Consider the following 17,611-nt stretch of genomic DNA (forward strand, 5'->3'; position numbering starts at 1 on the left):
AATTGTCGCTCCCCCTCTTCGTGGAGGAACGACACAGGACCCTGTGCTGTTCTTTTGTCTGCTCGGCCCTCCCTGGGTTTGCTGCTGGTTCTTCCCGGGTTGGCTGCCGTCCCTCCACCTCCGTGGAAGGGCGGTTCCCCCCGGCCACTTTCCCCACTTCCGCAGGGGAGCGGCACACCGCCGGCCGGCTCTCTCGGGGGCTGCACAGGTGTTCCTTCAGATAGATGTTCCCCTTAGATGTTCCTGGTGCATGTTGTCTCTCTCCTCCTTTATAGTCCTCTTCCAACAATCCCAACTCTGCTACCCACACGCCGAGTACGCTGCTCTCCTCCAATCAGGAGCAGGTCCTACAGTTTATTGGTTGAACTGGAGGCAGCTGTGTAGAAGCTGTTAGTCCCTTCTCAGCGCCATATTGTGGGAGAGCAGATGCATAGAATAAGTCTTAATTCCAGTAACTTAGTCTAGTCCGAGTTGCTCCCAGTTGCTCCCCACACCAATTGATTTGATTTACTTTCTGTTCTTAGCAACCTCAGTTAACTATACTTTCTCTCAGTTGGTACCTGTAATACATTATTGCTTTCATCTGTTTACAGAGCTGTCCCAAAATACTGAATACACTAGATATGGCTGATAAAAGTCCATCGGAACCTATAGGACAGCTAAACACAAAATCAACAATGTTTTAGTTTTATGAGCAGCAAATCTGATATATAAAACTGTGAATGACAAAAGACTTTAAGTTTCCATGTTTAAAATTATAAACTCATTAACCAACAAGAGGCACTTGCTTACTTTACACGGTACTTTTGAAAGCACCTGTAGGATTTTACAAAGCATTTAACTCTTTTAGGCCTCTTGGGCTTTCTCATTAAGATGACCATCATGTCTAGTAACATAAGATTATTAGACTTTTTCTCAGACATTTGTATTAATGCCATTTTATATTATAGAAATTTAAAAATTTTTTTTAATTTATTTTTTGACAGGCAGAGTGGACAGTGAGAGAGAGAGAGACAGGGAGAAAGGTCTTTCTTTGCCGTTGGTTCACCCTCCAATGGCCGCCGCGGCCGGCGCACCACGCTGATCCGATGGCAGGAGCCAGGTGCTTATCCTGGTCTCCCATGGGGTGCAGGGCCCAAGTACTTGGGCCATCCTCCACTGCATTCCCTGGCCAGAGCAGAGAGCTGGCCTGGAAGAGGGGCAACCGGGACAGAATCTGGCTCCCCGACCGGGACTAGAACCCGGTGTGCCGGCGCCGCAAGGCGGAGGATTAGCCTAGTGAGCCACGGCGCCGGCCGAAACTTAAAATTTAGCACCACTTCACATCTTGACAGTACTTGTAATATAATCCAAAGAGCCTGATTAGTTGGCATCTCTACAAGATGAGAAAGATATATGTCCTTTGATTTTTTCAGTTGGCCCAAACTGGAAAAACCGAAGTTCAAAATTTACTGGAAATTTCAGAGTCTAAATTCTTTGAAACTTTGATTTTTGATTTTTTGAATGCCTGTCAGGAATGCCAAGAAGGCTCAAAATCCAAACCATCTGGTTGAAATAAGATTCCTTAACATCATGACATAATATGAACCAAATTTGATCATTGTTACAAGGTGATTATTCAAATGTTTGAAAATAAGCACATGTTTAAATAACCCATAGCTCTTAATAAAAAATCATCTGTTTTCAAACAATTAGAATTTAACAGAGACATCAAGAAAACATAATAGATTACTTTAACATATTGCTTTAACAGAGGATCAGATTCTGATTTTATGTCAAAGAGGAATAGATTAGTAAACTTGTGATGTTTTGCATCTGCCAATGTCCTTGATTTACATTTTGAAATAACCTGTTAAAAATCTCCAAATTGATAACATTTTTTAAATAAGGTAACATATCAAATTTCAGCCTGAGTTAACTTTAAGCAATGTTGAACTATTTTCATAAACAGTTTATAAACTAACTCAAATAGTTTTTATAGAATATAACATGCTGAGTATACAAAAGTTACATTTAGACACATTTATTTCATTTGCCTTTACCCAATTTAAATTAGCAGTTACACCTGATGACTTAAGATGCTGATATATCTCTATCTGAATTTAATTAAAATTAAAATTGCATTAATCTAAAACAAGTACTAATTACCCATTGCTGTTTCATTGAGTACTGATTGCCTGGAAGCCTGTTAAAATAAATTGCAAAAATAAGTTCAGCAAGTTACAAAGCAATATTTTCTTTTTTTTTTCCAGTTTTTTAGTTTCTTTTTTTTAACTTTTATTTAATGAATATAAATTTCCAAAGTACAGCTTATGGATTACAATGGCTTTCCCCCCCATAACTTCCCTCCCACCCGCAACCCTCCCCTTTCCCGCTCCCTCTCCCCTTCCATTCACATCAAGATTCATTTTCAATTCTCTTTATATACAGGAGATCAGTTTAGTATACATTAAGTAAAGATTTCAACAGTTTGCACCCACATAGAAATGCAAAGTGAAAAATACTGTCTGAGTACTAGTTATAGCATTAAATCACAATGTACAGCACATTAAGGGCAGAGATCCTACATGAGGAGTAAGTGCACAGTGACTCCTGTTGTTGACTTAACAATTTGACACTCTTGTTTATGGCGTCAGTAATCTCCCTAGGCTCTAGTCATGAGTTGACAAGGCTATGGAAGCCTTTTGAGTTCACCGACTCTGATCTTATTCTGACAAGGTCATAGTCAAAGTGGAAGTTCTCTCCTCCCTTCAGAGAAAGGAACCTCCTTCTTTGATGACCTGTTCTTTCCACTGGGATCTCATTCATAGAGATCTTTCATTTAGGTCATTTTTTTTTTTTGACAGAGTGTCTTGGCTTTCCATGCCTGTAATACTCTCATGGGCTTTTCAGCCGGATCCACATGCCTTAAGGGCTGATTCTGAGGGCAGAGTGCTGTTTAGGACATCCGCCATTCTATGAGTCTGCTGTGTATCTCGCTTCCCATGTTGGATCATTCTCTCCCTTTTTTATTCTATTGGTTAGTATTTGCAGACACTAGTCTTGTTTATGTGATCCCTTTGGTTCGTAGTCCTATCATTATGATCAATTGTGAACTGAAATTGATCACTGGAACTAGTGAGATGGCATTGGTACATGCCACCTTGATGGGATTGAATTGGAATCCCCTGGTATGTTTCTAACTCTACCATTTGGTGCAAGTCAGCTTGAGCATGTCCCAAATTGTACATCTCTTCCCTCTCTTATTCTCACTCTTATATTTAACAGCGATCACTTTTCAGTTAAGTTTCAACACTTATGGATAACTGTGTATTAATTACAGAATTCAACCAATAGTATTAAGTAGAACAAACAAAAAATACTAAGAGGGATAATGTATTAAGTTGTTCATCAACAGGGCAAAGGCTGATCAAGTCACCGTTTCTCATAGTGTTCATTTCACTTTAACAGGTTTCCTTTTTGGTGATCAGTTAGTTGTCACCAATCAGGGAGAACATATGATATTTGTCCCTTTGGGACTGGCTTATTTCACTCAGCATAATGTTTTCCAGATTCTTCCATTTTGTTGCAAATGACTGGATTTCATTTTTTTTTACTGCTGTATAGTATTCTATAGAGTACATGTCCTATAGCTTCTTTATCCAGTCTACTGTTGATAGGCATTTAGGTTGATTCCAGGTCTTAGCTATTGTGAATTGAGCTGCAATAAACATCAATGTGCAGATAGCTTATTTGTTTGCCAATTTAATTTCCTTTGGGTAAATTCCAAGGAGTGGGATGGCTGGGTTGTATGGTAGAGTTATATTCAGGTTTCTGAGGAATCTCCAGACTGACTTCCATAGTGGCTTGACCAGTTTGCATTCCCACCAACAGTGGGTTAGTGTCCCTTTTTCCCCACATCCTTGCCAGCATCTGTTGTTGGTAGATTTCTGAATGTGAGCCATTCTCACTGGGGTGAGGTGAAACCTCATTGTGGTTTTGATTTGCATTTCCCTGATTGCTAGTGATCTTGAACATTTTTTCATGTGTCTGTTGGCCATTTGGATTTCCTCTTTTGAAAAATGTCTATTGAGGTCCTTGGCCCATCTCTTAAGTGGGTTGTTTTGATGTTCTGGAGTTTCTTGATTTCTTTGTAGATTCTGGTTATCAACCCTTTATCTGTTGTATAGTTTGCAAATATATTTTCCCATTCTGTCGGTTGCCTCTTCCCTCTCCTGACTGTTTCTTTTGCAGTACAGAAACTTCTCAATTTGATGCAATCCCAATAGTTAATTTTGGCTTTGACTGTCTGCACCTCCAGGGTCTTTTCCAGGAAGTCTTTGCCGGTGCCAATATATTGCAGGGTTTCTCCAATGCTCTCTAATAATTTGATGGTGTCGGGTCATAGATTTAGGTCTTTAATCCATGTTGAGTAGATTTTTGTGTAAGGTGTAAGGTAGGGGTCTTGCTTCATGCTTCTGCATGTGGAAATCCAGTTTTTCCAGTACCATTTATTGAATAGACTGTTCTTGCTCCAGGAATTAGTTTTAGTTCCTTGATCAAATATAAGTTGGCTGTAGATGTTTGGGTTGATTTCTGGTGTTTCTATTCTGTTCCATTGGTCTATCCATCTGTTTCTGTACCAGTACCATGCTGTTTTGATTACAACTGCCCTGTAGTATGTCCTGAAATCTGGTAATATGATGCCTCCAGCTTTGTTTTTTTTTTTTTAACAGGCAGAGTGGACAGTGAGAGAGAGACAGAGAGAAAGGTCTTCCTTTGCCATTGGTTCACCCTCCAATGGCCACCGCGGCTGGCGCACCACGCTGATCTGATGGCAGGAGCCAGGAGCCAGGTGCTTTTCCTGGTCTCCCATGGGGTGCAGGGCCCAAGCACCTGGGCCATCCTCCACTGCACTCCCTGGCCATAGCAGAGAGCTGGCCTGGAAGAGGGGCAACCGGGACAGAATCCGGCGCCCCGACCGGGACTAGAACCCGGTGTGCCAGCGCCGCTAGGCGGAGGATTAGCCTAGTGAGCCGCAGCGCCGGCCCCCAGCTTTGTTTTTGTTGTACAAAATTGCTTTAGCTATTTGAGGTCTCCTGCGTCTCCATATGAATTTCAGCATCATTTTTTCCAGATCAGAGAAGAATGTCTTTGGTATCTTGATTGGTATTGCATTGAATCTATAAATTGCTTTTAGGAGAATGGACATTTTGATGATGTTGATTCTTCCAATCCATGAGCATGGAAGATTTTTCCATTTTTTGGTATCCTCTTCTATTTCTTTCTTTAAAGTTTTGTAATTCTCATCGTAGAAATCTTTAACGTCCTTGGTTAAGTTTATTCCAAGGTATTTGATTGTGAATGGGATTGATCTTAGCAGTTCGAGTGGGCATCCCTGTCTGGTACCAGATCTCATTGGAAATGCTTCCAACTTTTCCCCATTCAATAGGATGCTGGCTGTGGGTTTTTCATAAATCACTTTGATTGTATTGAGGAATGTTCCTTCCATACCCAGTTTGTTTAGAGTTTTCATCATGAAAGGGTGTTGAATTTTATCGAATGCTTTCTCTGCATCTATTGAGATAATCATATGGTTTTTCTTCTGCAGTTTGTTAATGTGGTGTATCACTTGATTGATTTGTGAACATTGAACCATCCCTGCATTCCAGGGATAAATTCCACTTGGTCTGGGTGGATGATTTTTCTGATGTGTTGTTGTATTCTATTGGCGAGAATTTAATTGAGGATTTTTGCGTCTATGTTCATCACGGATATTGGTCTGTAATTTTCTTTCAATGCTGCATCTTTCTCTGGCTTAGGATTAAGGTGATGCTGGCTTCATAGAATTTGGGAGGATTCCATCTTTTTCGATTGTTCTGAATAGTTCGAGGAGAATTGGAGTTAGTTCTTCTTTAAATGTCTGGTAGAATTCAGCAGTGAGTCCATCTGGTCCTGGACTTTTCTTTGTTGGGAGGGCCTTTATTACTGTTTCAATTTCTTTCTCAGTTATGGGTCTATTTAGGTTTTCTATGTCTTCATGGTTCAATTTAGGTAGATTGCATGTGTCCAGGAATCTATCCATTTCTGATAGATTTCCCTGTTTGCTGGCATACAACTCTTTGTAGTAATTTCTGATTGTGGAGAGCAACTGAGACTAGACTAAGTTACTGGAATTAAGACTTATTCTATGCATCTGCTCTCCCACAATATGGCGCTGAGGGAGCAAACAACCTCTACATAACTGCCTCATCAGTTTGATAAGCTGCAGGAGCTGATCTTGCTCCTGATTGGAGGAGAGCAGCGTGCTCGGCGTGTGGGTAGCAGAGCATGGATTGGTGGAAGAGGACTATAAAGGAGGAGAGAGACAACATGCACCAGGAACATCTGAGAAACATCTGAACAGCCCCTGAGAGAGCCGGCCGGCGGTGTGCCGCTCCTCTGCAGAAGCGGGGAAAGTGGCGGGGGGTGCCGCTCCTCCACGGAGGTGGAGGGGCCGGCAGCTAACCCGGGACGGCGTCGTTCTTCCACAAGTGAGGGAACGAATGGCAGCTAACCCAGGAAGAGCCGGGCAAAAGGAACAGCGCAGGGTCTAGTGTCGTTCCTCCACGAATGGGGGAGTGACATCTGATGATTCTTTTTATTTCTGTGGTGTCTGTTGTTACATTTCCTTTTTCATCTCTGATTTTATTGATTTGGGTCTTTTCTTTTTTTAGTTAGTTGCACCAATGGGGTGTCAATTTTGTTTATTTTTTCAAAAAACCAGCTCTTTGCTTTGGTGATTTTTTGTAATTTTTTTTTTTTTTGGATTCAATCCTGTTGATTTCTTCTCTGATTTTAATTATTTCTCTTCTACTATATTTGGGTCTGGTTTGCTGCAGTTTTTCTAGATCCTTGAGATGTTTTGAAAGCTCATTTATTTGGTGCCTTTCCAGTTTCTTGTTTTAGGCACCTATTGCTATAAACTTTCCTCTCAACACTGTTTTTGCCGTATCCCACAAGTTTTGATATGTTGTGTTGTTATCCTCATTTACTTCCAGAAAGTTTTTGATTTCTCTTTTGATTTCTTCTATGACCCAGTGTTCATTCAGGAGTATGTTGTTCAGTCTCCATGTGTTTGCATACTCTCTAGGGATTACTGAGTTTCTTATTTCCACCTTCATTCCACTGTGGTCTGAGAAGGTGCATGGTATGATTCTAATTCTTTTAAATTTGCTGAGACTTGCTTTATGGCCTAGTATGTGGTCAGTCCTAGAGAAGGTTCCATGCACTGCTAAGAAGAATGTAAAATCTTTAAATGTAGGAATGAAAGTTCTGTAGATATCTGTTAGATCCATTTGGGCAATAGTGTCGATTAAATCTGCTGTTTCCTTGTTGATCTTCTGTCCGGATGATCTGTCTATTTCTGAGAGTGGAGTATTGAAGTCCCCCAGTACTATTGTATTGGAATCTAAGTCTCCCTTTAAGTCCCTTAACATACCTTTTAAATAGACCGGTGCCCTGTAATTAGGTGCATATACATTTATAATAGTTACATCTTCCTGTTGAATTGAACCCTTAATCATTATATAGTGTCCCTCTTTGTCTCTCTTAGCAGTTTTTGTGTTAAAGTTTATTTTGTCTGATGTTAATGTGGCTTTTTTTTCATTTCTGTTGGCATGGAATATCTTTTTCCAACCTTTCACTTTCAGTCTGCATGCATCTTTGTTGGAAAGATGTGTTTCTTGTAGGCAGCAAATAGATGGATTTTGTTCCTTAATCCATTCAGCCAGTCTGTGCCTTTTAATTGTAGAGTTGAGTCCATTAACGTTCAATATGACTATTGATAAGTAGTGACTTTGCCCTGCCATTTTCCCAAAGATATTTTCTAGTATGTGACAAAGCAATATTTTCAAAGGTAGTGATCTTCCTAGATTCAAAGAGAAATTAGTTACAGTGGGCCAGGTCAATGCAGGAAACCTGATTTTCCTGTCTGGCTTGCTCATGATAAAACAAAAGAGCCATCAGAAGGGTTGGATACCTGTGGGGAGCAACCCGGACTAGACTAAGTTACTGGAATTAAGACTTATTCTATGCATCTGCTCTCCCACAATATGGCGCTGAGAAGGGAGAAGCAGCTTCTACACAGCTGCCTCCAGTTCAACCAATAAACTGTAGGACCTGCTCCTGAGGAGCAGCAGCATACTTGGCGTGTGGGTAGCAGAGTTGGGATTGGTGGAAGAGGACTATAAAGGAGGAGAGAGACAACATGCACCAGGAACATCTATTTGAAGGAACACCTGTGCAGCCCCCGAGAGAGCCAGCCGGCGGTGTGCCGCTCCCCCGCGGAAGTGGGGAAAGTGGCCAGGGGGAACCGCCCTTCCACGGAGGTGGGAGGGACGGCAGCCAACCCGGGAAGAACCAGCAGCAAACCCGGGGAGGGCCGAGCAGACAAAAGAACAGCGCAGGGTCCTGTGTCGTTCCTCCACGAAGACGGGGAGCGACATAATGGTGCCGTGACTCGGATGTGAAGCCTAGGCAGGGTTTAGTGTCGTTCCTCCACGAAGAGGGGGAGCGACAGATACCTATTTTGTTTCTCAATAAGCAGGGAGCCCAAATGGATGGGATTATCACTCCCTTGCTATTCTTATGGTAAAACTGGAACAAGAGAGGGACAAAAGACTAGTTGGAGGACAAGGGCTGGAGGAGTAAAAGCATGGAGACAATCATTCCCAAACTGATAAGACAGAGAGCAGACTTTGGACCAGGCCTGGTTCTAAGACAAAGTCCTAATTCCTGGGTTGGAGGGGGAGGTATAGTGAGCTGAGATAGTGAAAAGTTGGGGCTGCATACATGGAAGGCAGAGGTTTTGGCTTAGGCACTTGACCTCTAGTAGAAACTCTGGAGGCCAATAGGACCTCGACCAGAGAGCAGTACACATAGAAGGTTTAGATTGAAGATAGAAAAGCTTGAGCATATGGGATCTCCTTCCACTTTCCCAAATGCTCACAGAAGTGATAAAGATCTTGAATGATATCAGTCAAACCACTTCGACTTCGGGCCGATCCCTCAGGGCCAAACGCACCGCCATTTAGGGGCCAATTTTGATTGACCTTAAGGTCATACACGATCCATGCTCAATTACAGATGAGACATTGTGTTCGAGGACTAGAGCCAATTTGAGAGGGAAAGAACTGGATGGAACGCAGTTAGAGAAAAATTCCCATTGTGACCTGTAGAGTCAGATCCATGGATTGCAAGCGTCCTTGAATCCCAGCAGTCTGACTAGCAAAAGGATATGGGAGCAGAAGGCGGGGTCGTCACCCAAGTGCCCAATGGAGCCCATGGTTTAGCCTGTAAAAGGGGAACAGAGGTTGAGTCGTCACTCACACCGACTGTTGCCCGGACTCTGTGTCCATAGAGACTAAAAGCCTTAAGTAGGAGTTGTGGTTACTACGACTTTTACGAGAGAGTAGAAAAGCCGCAGACAACAGTGGACCACAACTCAGAGATTCACTGTGAGAATTTCCTGTTCCGTGTCTTACCTCAGAATTTGGAAGGCTGATGTATGGATGGAGATCGTGGAGTGTTCAGTGGTGTGGAATGAGTTCCAGGGGTGTGTTTTGTGACTGGCAGAAATCCAGGACCCCAGAGCAGCTCAGAGGTCCCCAAAGGGAGAGCCAAGTCACTGGGGGACACTGGATCACCAATGTAAGGTTTTCCCGGCCAATGCACCAATGTTAGCCATCACAAAGCACACCAAACACCGTAGTAAGCGAAAGGGTTTATTGGGGAAAACCCAGCAGACTGGAGGGGAGGGATGAAGAAGGATAAGAGAAAGAGAATATAAGAGAGAGACCTAGGAGAAGAGCTAGTGAGGAGAGAAGACAGAGAAGAGAGACGAGAGGAGAGCAGATGAGAGGAGCCAAGAGAAGCCAAGAAAGCAGTAGAGAAGAGCCAAGAGATGTTATAGGTACTTAAACAGTTGGAAGTCCTGGGGTAATGGCAAGGATTCAGTCCAGGGCTTCTCTGACCCCAGTTCAGATTCTTTCCTAAAGAGAAAGAAAAGGGCCGGCGCCGTGGCTCAATAGGCTAATCCTCCACCTTGCGGCGCCGGCACACCGGGTTCCCGGTCGGGGCGCCGGATTCTGTCCCAGTTGCCCCTCTTCCAGGCCAGCTCTCTGCTATGGCCAGGGAGTGCAGTGGAGGATGGCCCAGGTGCTTGGGCCCTGCACCCCATGGGAGACCAGGAAAAGCACCTGGATCCTGGCTCCTGCCATCGGATCAGCGCGGTGCGCCGGCTGCAGCGGCGGCCATTGGAGGGTGAAACAATGGCAAGGGAAGACCTTTCTCTCTCTGTCTCTCTCTCACTGTCCACTCTGCCTGTCAAAAAAAAAAAAAAAAAAAAAAAGAAAGAAAGAAAAAGGTAGCAACTTTATTTTAGAGATTAGCATCTGAAACACACTGTTAGAATAATGTTGTAAGCAATTTCGTTTCTTTCTTTCTTCTTTCTCCCTCCCTGCCTCCCTCCCTTTCTCCCTTTCTCCCTTCCTTCCTTCCTCTCTTTTTCTCTTTCTCTCTTTCTTTCTCTCTTCCTTTCTTTCTCTCTCTCTTTCTCTCTCTCTCTTTCTTCTCTCTCTCTTTTCTTCCCTCTCTCTTTTCTTCTCTCTCTCTTTTCTTCTCTCTCTCTTTTCTTCTCTCTCTCTTTTCTTCTCTCTTTTCTTCTCTCTCTTTCTCTCTCTCTTTTCTTCTCTTTCTCTTTTCTTCTCTTTCTTCTCTCTCTCTTTTCTTCTCTCTTTCTCTCTCTTTTCTTCTCTCTCTCTCTTTTCTTCTCTCTCTTTCTCTCTTTCTTCTCCTCTCTCTCTTCTTCTCTCTCTCTCTCTCTCTCTTCTCCTCTCTCTCTCTTCTCCTCTCTCCTCTCCCCTCCCCTCCCCTCCCCTCCTCTCCTCTCCTCTCCCCTCCCCTTCTCTCCCCTCTCCTCTCCTCTCCTCTCCCCTCCCCTCCCCTCCTCTCCCCTCTCTCTCCTCTCCCCTCCTCTCCCCTCCTCTCCTCTCCCCTCACCTCCCCTCCCCTCCTCTCCCTCCTCTCCCCTCCCCTCCCCTCCCCTCCTCTCCCCTCACCTCCCCTCCCTCCTCTCCCTCCTCTCCCCTCCCCTCCCCTCCCCTCCCCTCCTCTCCTCTCCCCTCCCCTCCCCTCCCCTCCTCTCCCCTCCCCTCCTCTCCTCTCCCCTCCCCTCTCCTCTCCCCTCCCCTCCCCTCCTCTCCCCTCTATCTCCTCTCCCCTCCTCTCCCCTCCTCTCCTCTCCCCTCACCTCCCCTCCCCTCCTCTCCCCTCCCCTCCCCTCCTCTCCCCTCCCCTCCTCTCCTCTCCCCTCCCCTCTCCTCTCCCCTCCTCTCCTCTCCCCTCCCCTCCTCTCCCCTCCTCTACTCTCCCCTCTCTCTCCTCTCCTCTCCTCTCCCCTCCTCTCCCCTCCCCTTTCTCTCCTCTCCCCTCCCCTCCCCTCCTCTCCCCTCTCTCTCCTCTCCTCTCCCCTCCCCTCCCCTCTCCTCTACCCTCCCCTCCTCTCCCCTCCCCTCTCTCTCCTCTCCTCTCCCCTCCCGTCCCCTCCTCTCCCCTCCCCTCCCCTCCCTTTCCCTCTCCTCTCCTCTCCCCTCCTCTCCTCTCCCCTCTCCTCTCCTTTCCTCTCCTCTCCTCTCCTCTCCCCTCCCCTCCTCTCCTCTCCCCTCCCCTCCTCTCCCCTCTCTCTCCTCTTCCCTCCTCTCCTCTCCCCTCCCCTCCCCTCCTCTCCCCTCTCTCTCCTCTCCTCTCCCCTCCCATCCCCTCCTCTCCCCTCTCTCCTCTCCCCTCTTCTCCTCTCCCCTCTCTCTCCTCTCCTCTCCCCTCCCCTCCTCTCCTCTCCTCTCCCCTCTCTCCCCTCTCTCTCCTCTCCTCTCCCCTCCTCTCCCCTCCTCTCCCCTCCCCTCCCCTCCTCTCCCATCCCCTCCTCTCCCCTCCCCTCCCCTTCCCTCCCTTTCCCTCTCCTCTCCTCTCCTCTCCTCTCCTCTCCTCTCCTCTCCTCTCCTCTCCTCTCCTCTCCTCTCCTCTCCTCTCCTCTTCTTTTCTTTCCCATCTTCTTGAAAGGTGACTGACAGAGAAAGAAAATTTCTATCTACTGCCTCCCCAGATGTTCACAAAAACTAGGGCTAGGCCAGGCCAAAACCACAATCCTGCAACTCCATTTAGGTCCTCCATGTGGGTGCCAGGAAACCACATACTCAAGCCATCATTTGCTGTCTCCCAGATTGCATTAGGAGAAAGCTGGATCACAAGCTGGGGAGGGGCCAGCTCTGTGGCACAGTGGGTTAAAGCCCTGGCCTGAAGTGCCGGCATCCCATATGGGCACCAGTTCAAGTTCCAGCTACTCCTCTTCCGATCCAGCTCTCTGCTATGGCCTGGGAAAGTAATAGAAGATAGCCCAAGTCCTTGGGCCCCTGCACCTGCGTGGGAGATCTGGAAGAAGCTCCCGGCTCCTGGCATCAGATTGGTACAGCTTCGGCCATTGTGGCCATTTGGAGAGTGAACCAGCTGATGGAAGACCTCTCTCTCTCTGTCTCTACCTCTCTCTGTAACTCTTTCAAATAAGTAAAATAAATCTTTTTTTTTTTAAATGAAGAAGCTGAGGAACTGGGACTTGAACTGGCACTCTGATATGGGATGCAGGTGTCCCTAAGTGGAGGCTTAACCAGCTACACCATGACACCCGCCCTGACAATTCTAAATAATATAATATTTGGGGGCAGGTGTTGGCCTAAATGTCAAGATACTAGTAAGGATACCTGCATCCCACTTGGAGTGCCTGGGTTCAGTTCAGCTCCTGACTGCAGCTTTCTGCTGATGCAGACCCCGGGAAATATCAGTGATGACCCAAGTGATTTGGGTTCCTGCCACTCAATTGGGGACACCTGGACTGAGATCCTGGCTTTTGTCTCCCAGCTTCAGCCTGGACCAGTCTCTGCCATTGTGGGCATTTGGGAAGTGAATCAGCAGATGGGAACAGTTCTCATTCTCTCTCTCTCCTCCCTCTCTCTCTTTTTCTCTCTCTCACCCTCCCCCTTTCCATCTCCCTCTTAAATAAATAAAAATAAACTTAAAAATAATTATATCTGATACTTTGCATTTATTTTAGACTCATCTAATTTCCAGAGGCAACTCACTTCAAAGGATGCTATGAAAGTTTGTTACCTTCCTTGTTAGCCGATATGCTTGCATTTAATCCACACACCACAACACCAACCTTAGACCTGCTGGCTTTAATCCTTGTAGAGCTGACATACACGTTTCCAAAGTTGCTGAGAATGCTCTACCTTAATCCTTGTACCCCAAAACTAGATGGATCACTAATCAGAGCAAGCTCCAGTGGAATGCTCACTGCCAAGCTACAGACGTCCTACAGGCAGTCTGGGAGTTGATCATTTCTGTGTTCCCAAATGCCTTCCAAGTGTTCTACACAGAGTAGCTGCTCAAAAAAGGTTGCTGAATGAACAACAACAACAACAAAAAACCAATGTCGTTTTTTCTTTGTATTTATGAAGGCATTATGGTTAAATTTGTCAGTAAGCCAGTTTTTATGGATTAAAAATTAATCTGATGAGCTTTCCCTCTCTCCCTTTTCTTTTAGTTTATATACAAGAACACTTTACCTGAGATACAGGCCAAAAGTGAAGGTGAGTCCCCAAGAGATATGTGTGATTGTGTATGTGTGTTGGGGGGGACTTTGGGAGCATGGAATGGGGATGGGAGAAGAAAGGAGGACTGGAGAGGTAGTGGAGTGAGCACGGGCCTCGGAACCAGAAAGCATTGCATCTCAGTCTCCCACTTACTACTGGCGATCTTGGACACGCCTCTTTTCTTGAAGCCTTAGTTACTTCAACAATGAGAGGGAGCTGTTAACAGCTACATTAGAGTTGGTTCAAGGATTATGGAGGATTTAAATGCCCAGCTCCATGCTTGACAAAGTAGATGTTTAATACATTTAAGTAAGTTAAATGAAAGTAGCATCTGAGATAGGGTGCAAGCCTGGAAGGAGTACAGGCCTCAAAGGCCAGGACAGTCACTAGCAAACCTACCAAGCACTGTTGTGTTAGCCCCACTCGTTCTCGTTCTTTCTAAGGATAGCATGCCACAATTTTATCTTCTCTCATTTTGCCCTAACTTGTTTCCAAACAGTTTCTCTTCGGAATCTGGCCAGTGATCATGTTTGAGCCTCTCAGGAACCACTGACGAATTATTCCACCAAGGAAAAAAGAATATATCTACCATAGGCCTCGCAAAAGGAATAAGAAAATCCTTAGAGATCTACATGTTCAAATATATCATGACCATCACAATAAAGGAGGGCCCGTCAAACTAATGCTACCAGCCACACAGTGCATGCAGAATGGGGCCTGTTGGGTGTTTAGCTCATGGCTTTATCTCATCCTAAGTTGTTTATGAAGAAACAGTTATGATGTGTATGTACATACTTGAATGCTGGGATAACTGAGCTTTTCTTAACAGATTAACAGTTTGTGCTGGACATAGGAAATTAACCATTTTCGCTTTTGACAAGGGTTACATGTGAATTATAACTTTCTTAATATTTGATTAATAATGAAAACAGTGAGCTAAGGACTGGAAAAACCCCATATGCAGATGGTCAGCTTGAGCCAGCATTTAGCTGTGTCAGCCTTGATTTATACTGTTGTCATATTAACCTCATGGATGGTTTTCCAATGGTAGAAAGGAAAAAAAAAAAAAAAAGGAAGCTCGCTAGCTGCTGGGTTCTGGGTGGCTCTTCACTGTGTCTCAGTGTTGCAGACAAGCTCGAGCTTACCACCGGGTTCCATGCTTGTCACTTCCCAGCCCGAGCGAATGGGCCATCCCGTGATCTTTCTGAGGGCCCACAGCACCTGCAGAATGCTACAGCCCTGTCAGGTAAAGGTGATTGCTCTGTTCCTGTTGATCTTTGTAGATCTTTAGGTTATTTATGTTTTTATGACTCAGCAAACATGACTGGTGGTGTGAACTGTTGCTATTCCATCCTAATAGCATAACTTGCTTGAAAATATCAGAAAACTGACTTTTAACATCATGCAGTGTTTTCCCATCTCAGAGAGGCCATGGGTTGTGCTTAAGAGGACATCAAACTAAACAGTTCCAATGCCCAGGTCAAAAGACTTTTCTTTCTTGTGCCTCACGACTGACTTCTGGCTGTATTTCATCTGCAGCTACCAGGGCCACTAGCTAGTGCACACTTGAATGAATTCATTGGTTTCATCCCATTATCTTTTTGTACTTTTCAGCCAGATATAATCCTTCATAGAGCATCTACAGGTAGAAACAGAGGCACTCCTTCGTGACTGAAATTCTGCAGTATTAAAGTCAGATTCAGACGGAGGCCAGCAGGGCAGTTTGTTGAGTGAGGGATTCAGCCGCCATCACCCTTAGTAACTTGAATACAGCTTCCCAGCACCTTTTTGGAAAGGCAGCTGCACGCCTGGAAGACTTAAGGGTGCGGCCAGTTCCTCACAGATGCTGGTTCCGATAGACTACTGAGCTTGCAAGCTCAGCATCAGGCTTGTTAGAGGTGCTGCGCAGCAGCAGAGACAAAGCCGGCCTCTTTATTCCCCAAGCAGCTGGGTCTCACACGGCGGCTCTGTGCGGCAGCCTCAGCAAGCGCTCCGGATTGGCCGTCTGTCTCTGCCACTGCTGACCGAGGGGATGTTGCTAGCCACCTTTATATCAGTGGCCTTATCTTTTCTCCTTCTAGGATTCTAGGACTTTACAAGGTTGGATTTGTCCCCTCTCCCTTCCCTCTGTTTTCTTGGAAAACTTCCTGTTAACTAGAGTATACAAAAATCCAGTTCCCCACTGAGCACGTACCGAAGTGGAAAGTGCTCCTCCGTGAGCCTCCAACACGAACTCTGCTAGAGAACATCCACTTTACGAGGGCGTAGAAGTACCCTGCTCACACATTTGAATATCCATCTTGTGCTGCCATTTCACTCTGGGAAACTGAAGCAATTTACTTTTTTCTTTTCTTTCTTTCTTTTTTTTTTTTTTTTTAGAAAAACTAGGTGAAAGGTGGTGGTGGTCATCTGATTAGCCTTTCTAGCCGCCCCTCCCTACCGTGGTGCTTTTAAAAAACATCCCCAGACCTGAAGTAATCTCTTTCATTCTTGTGATAATGATTTGCTTGTGAATAATCTGCAAATGAGGACCCAAATAACAGAAGTAGATCAAATATTATGGTTTAATCATACTGCAACATTCCAGGGCAGTAAATCTATATACAAAGAGGATCTTTCTTTTTTTTTATTTTTTTTTTATTTTTATTTTTTATTTATTTTTTTATTTTTGACAGGCAGAGTGGACAGTGAGAGAGAGACAGAGAGAGAAAGGTCTTCCTTTGCCGTTGGTTCACCCTCCAATGGCCGCCGCTGCAGCCGGCGCACCGCGCTGATCCGATGGCAGGAGCCAGGATCCAGGTGCTTTTCCTGGTCTCCCATGGGGTGCAGGGCCCAAGCACCTGGGCCATCCTCCACTGCACTCCCTGGCCATAGCAGAGAGCTGGCCTGGAAGAGGGGCAACCGGGACAGAATCCGGCGCCCCGACTGGGACTAGAACCCGGTGTGCCGGCGCCGCAAGGTGGAGGATTAGCCTATTGAGCCACGGCGCCGGCCAAGAGGATCTTTCTTATAATAAGGAGAGGGGTGTCAGTCAAAGAAAATTAGGAAGCCAGTGACTTCATGCATATGGTGCATGAACATCTTTAAATGCCTCTCATAATTACCTTCTGTTGTAAAGCCAGTGTCCCTGAAAGTGTATGATAAAGAGTGCTTACGAGTTTTATGAATTCCATACTTCATCCTTGAAGACAATTATTTGTGGCTAAACTTGACAATTAAGCAAGTTAAGGAAATTCTTTTGGCCTTGTGGTTTATGACATGCTACTGGATGAGCATTTATGTAAAACTGATGTTTCCGAAAGAACCAGTCATTACTGGAATGTGCAACTGTGGCTATCTGCAGATCTACCTCTGTGTTAAATTCGCCACCATATCAATGCTATAATATTGTTGGATCATGATGTCTGGTTGTTTGATGTCTACACTTACATTTTGTTTACTGTGCTCTAACCATTTGGAAATAAGGATTAAAATGTGGTTAAAAGCTGGGCAGGCATTTGACCTAGCAGTTAAGGTGCCTGTGTCCCTCATCAGAGTGCCTGGATCCAATAAGCAGTTCTGCTTCTGACTCCGGCTTCCTGCTAGGGCAGACTCCGGGAGACAGCAGTGAGGGCTCAAGTATCTGTCTTTTTTCTTTTTCTTTTTTTTTTTTTGACAGGCAGAGTGGACAGTGAGAGAGAGAGACAAAGGTCTTCCTTTGCCGTTGGTTCACCCTCCAATGGCCGCCGCGGCCGGTGCGCTGCGGCCGGCGCACCGCGCTGATCCGATGGCAGGAGCCAGGATCCAGGTGCTTTTCCTGGTCTCCCATGGGGTGCAGGGCCCAAGCACCTGGGCCATCCTCCACTGCACTCCCTGGCCACAGCAGAGGGCTGGCCTGGAAGAGGGGCAACCGGGACAGAATCCGGCGCCCCGACCGGGACTAGAACCCGGTGTGCCGGCGCCGCTAG

General features: G+C 45.5%; 1 protein-coding gene across 3 annotated transcripts in view; it reads left to right on the top strand.

The window, feature by feature from the left end:
• The window catches only part of ACER3 (alkaline ceramidase 3), a 162,737-nt gene extending 145,560 nt beyond the window's left edge, over window positions 1–17,177 (top strand). Inside the window, exons 11-12 of one of the 3 annotated variants that reach the window (XR_016232982.1) lie at window positions 13,616–13,661; window positions 14,164–14,541. Coding sequence is in view for 2 of the 3 variants with exons in the window: in XM_008263685.5 (XP_008261907.1) it covers window positions 13,616–13,661; window positions 14,164–14,217 (100 nt within the window). In the remaining variant the exon portion in view is untranslated. Of the gene's footprint in view, window positions 1–13,615; window positions 13,662–14,163 lie in introns of all 3 variants that reach the window. The other 2 variants (XM_008263685.5, XM_089331400.1) reach the window with 2 other exon arrangements.
• The last annotated feature ends 434 nt before the right edge of the window (window positions 17,178–17,611 follow it).

Source organism: Oryctolagus cuniculus, chromosome 1, assembly GCF_051225735.1.
Source record: "Oryctolagus cuniculus isolate XC-2025 breed Fujian yellow rabbit chromosome 1, ASM5122573v1, whole genome shotgun sequence".
Taxonomy (NCBI): Eukaryota; Metazoa; Chordata; class Mammalia; order Lagomorpha; family Leporidae; genus Oryctolagus; species Oryctolagus cuniculus.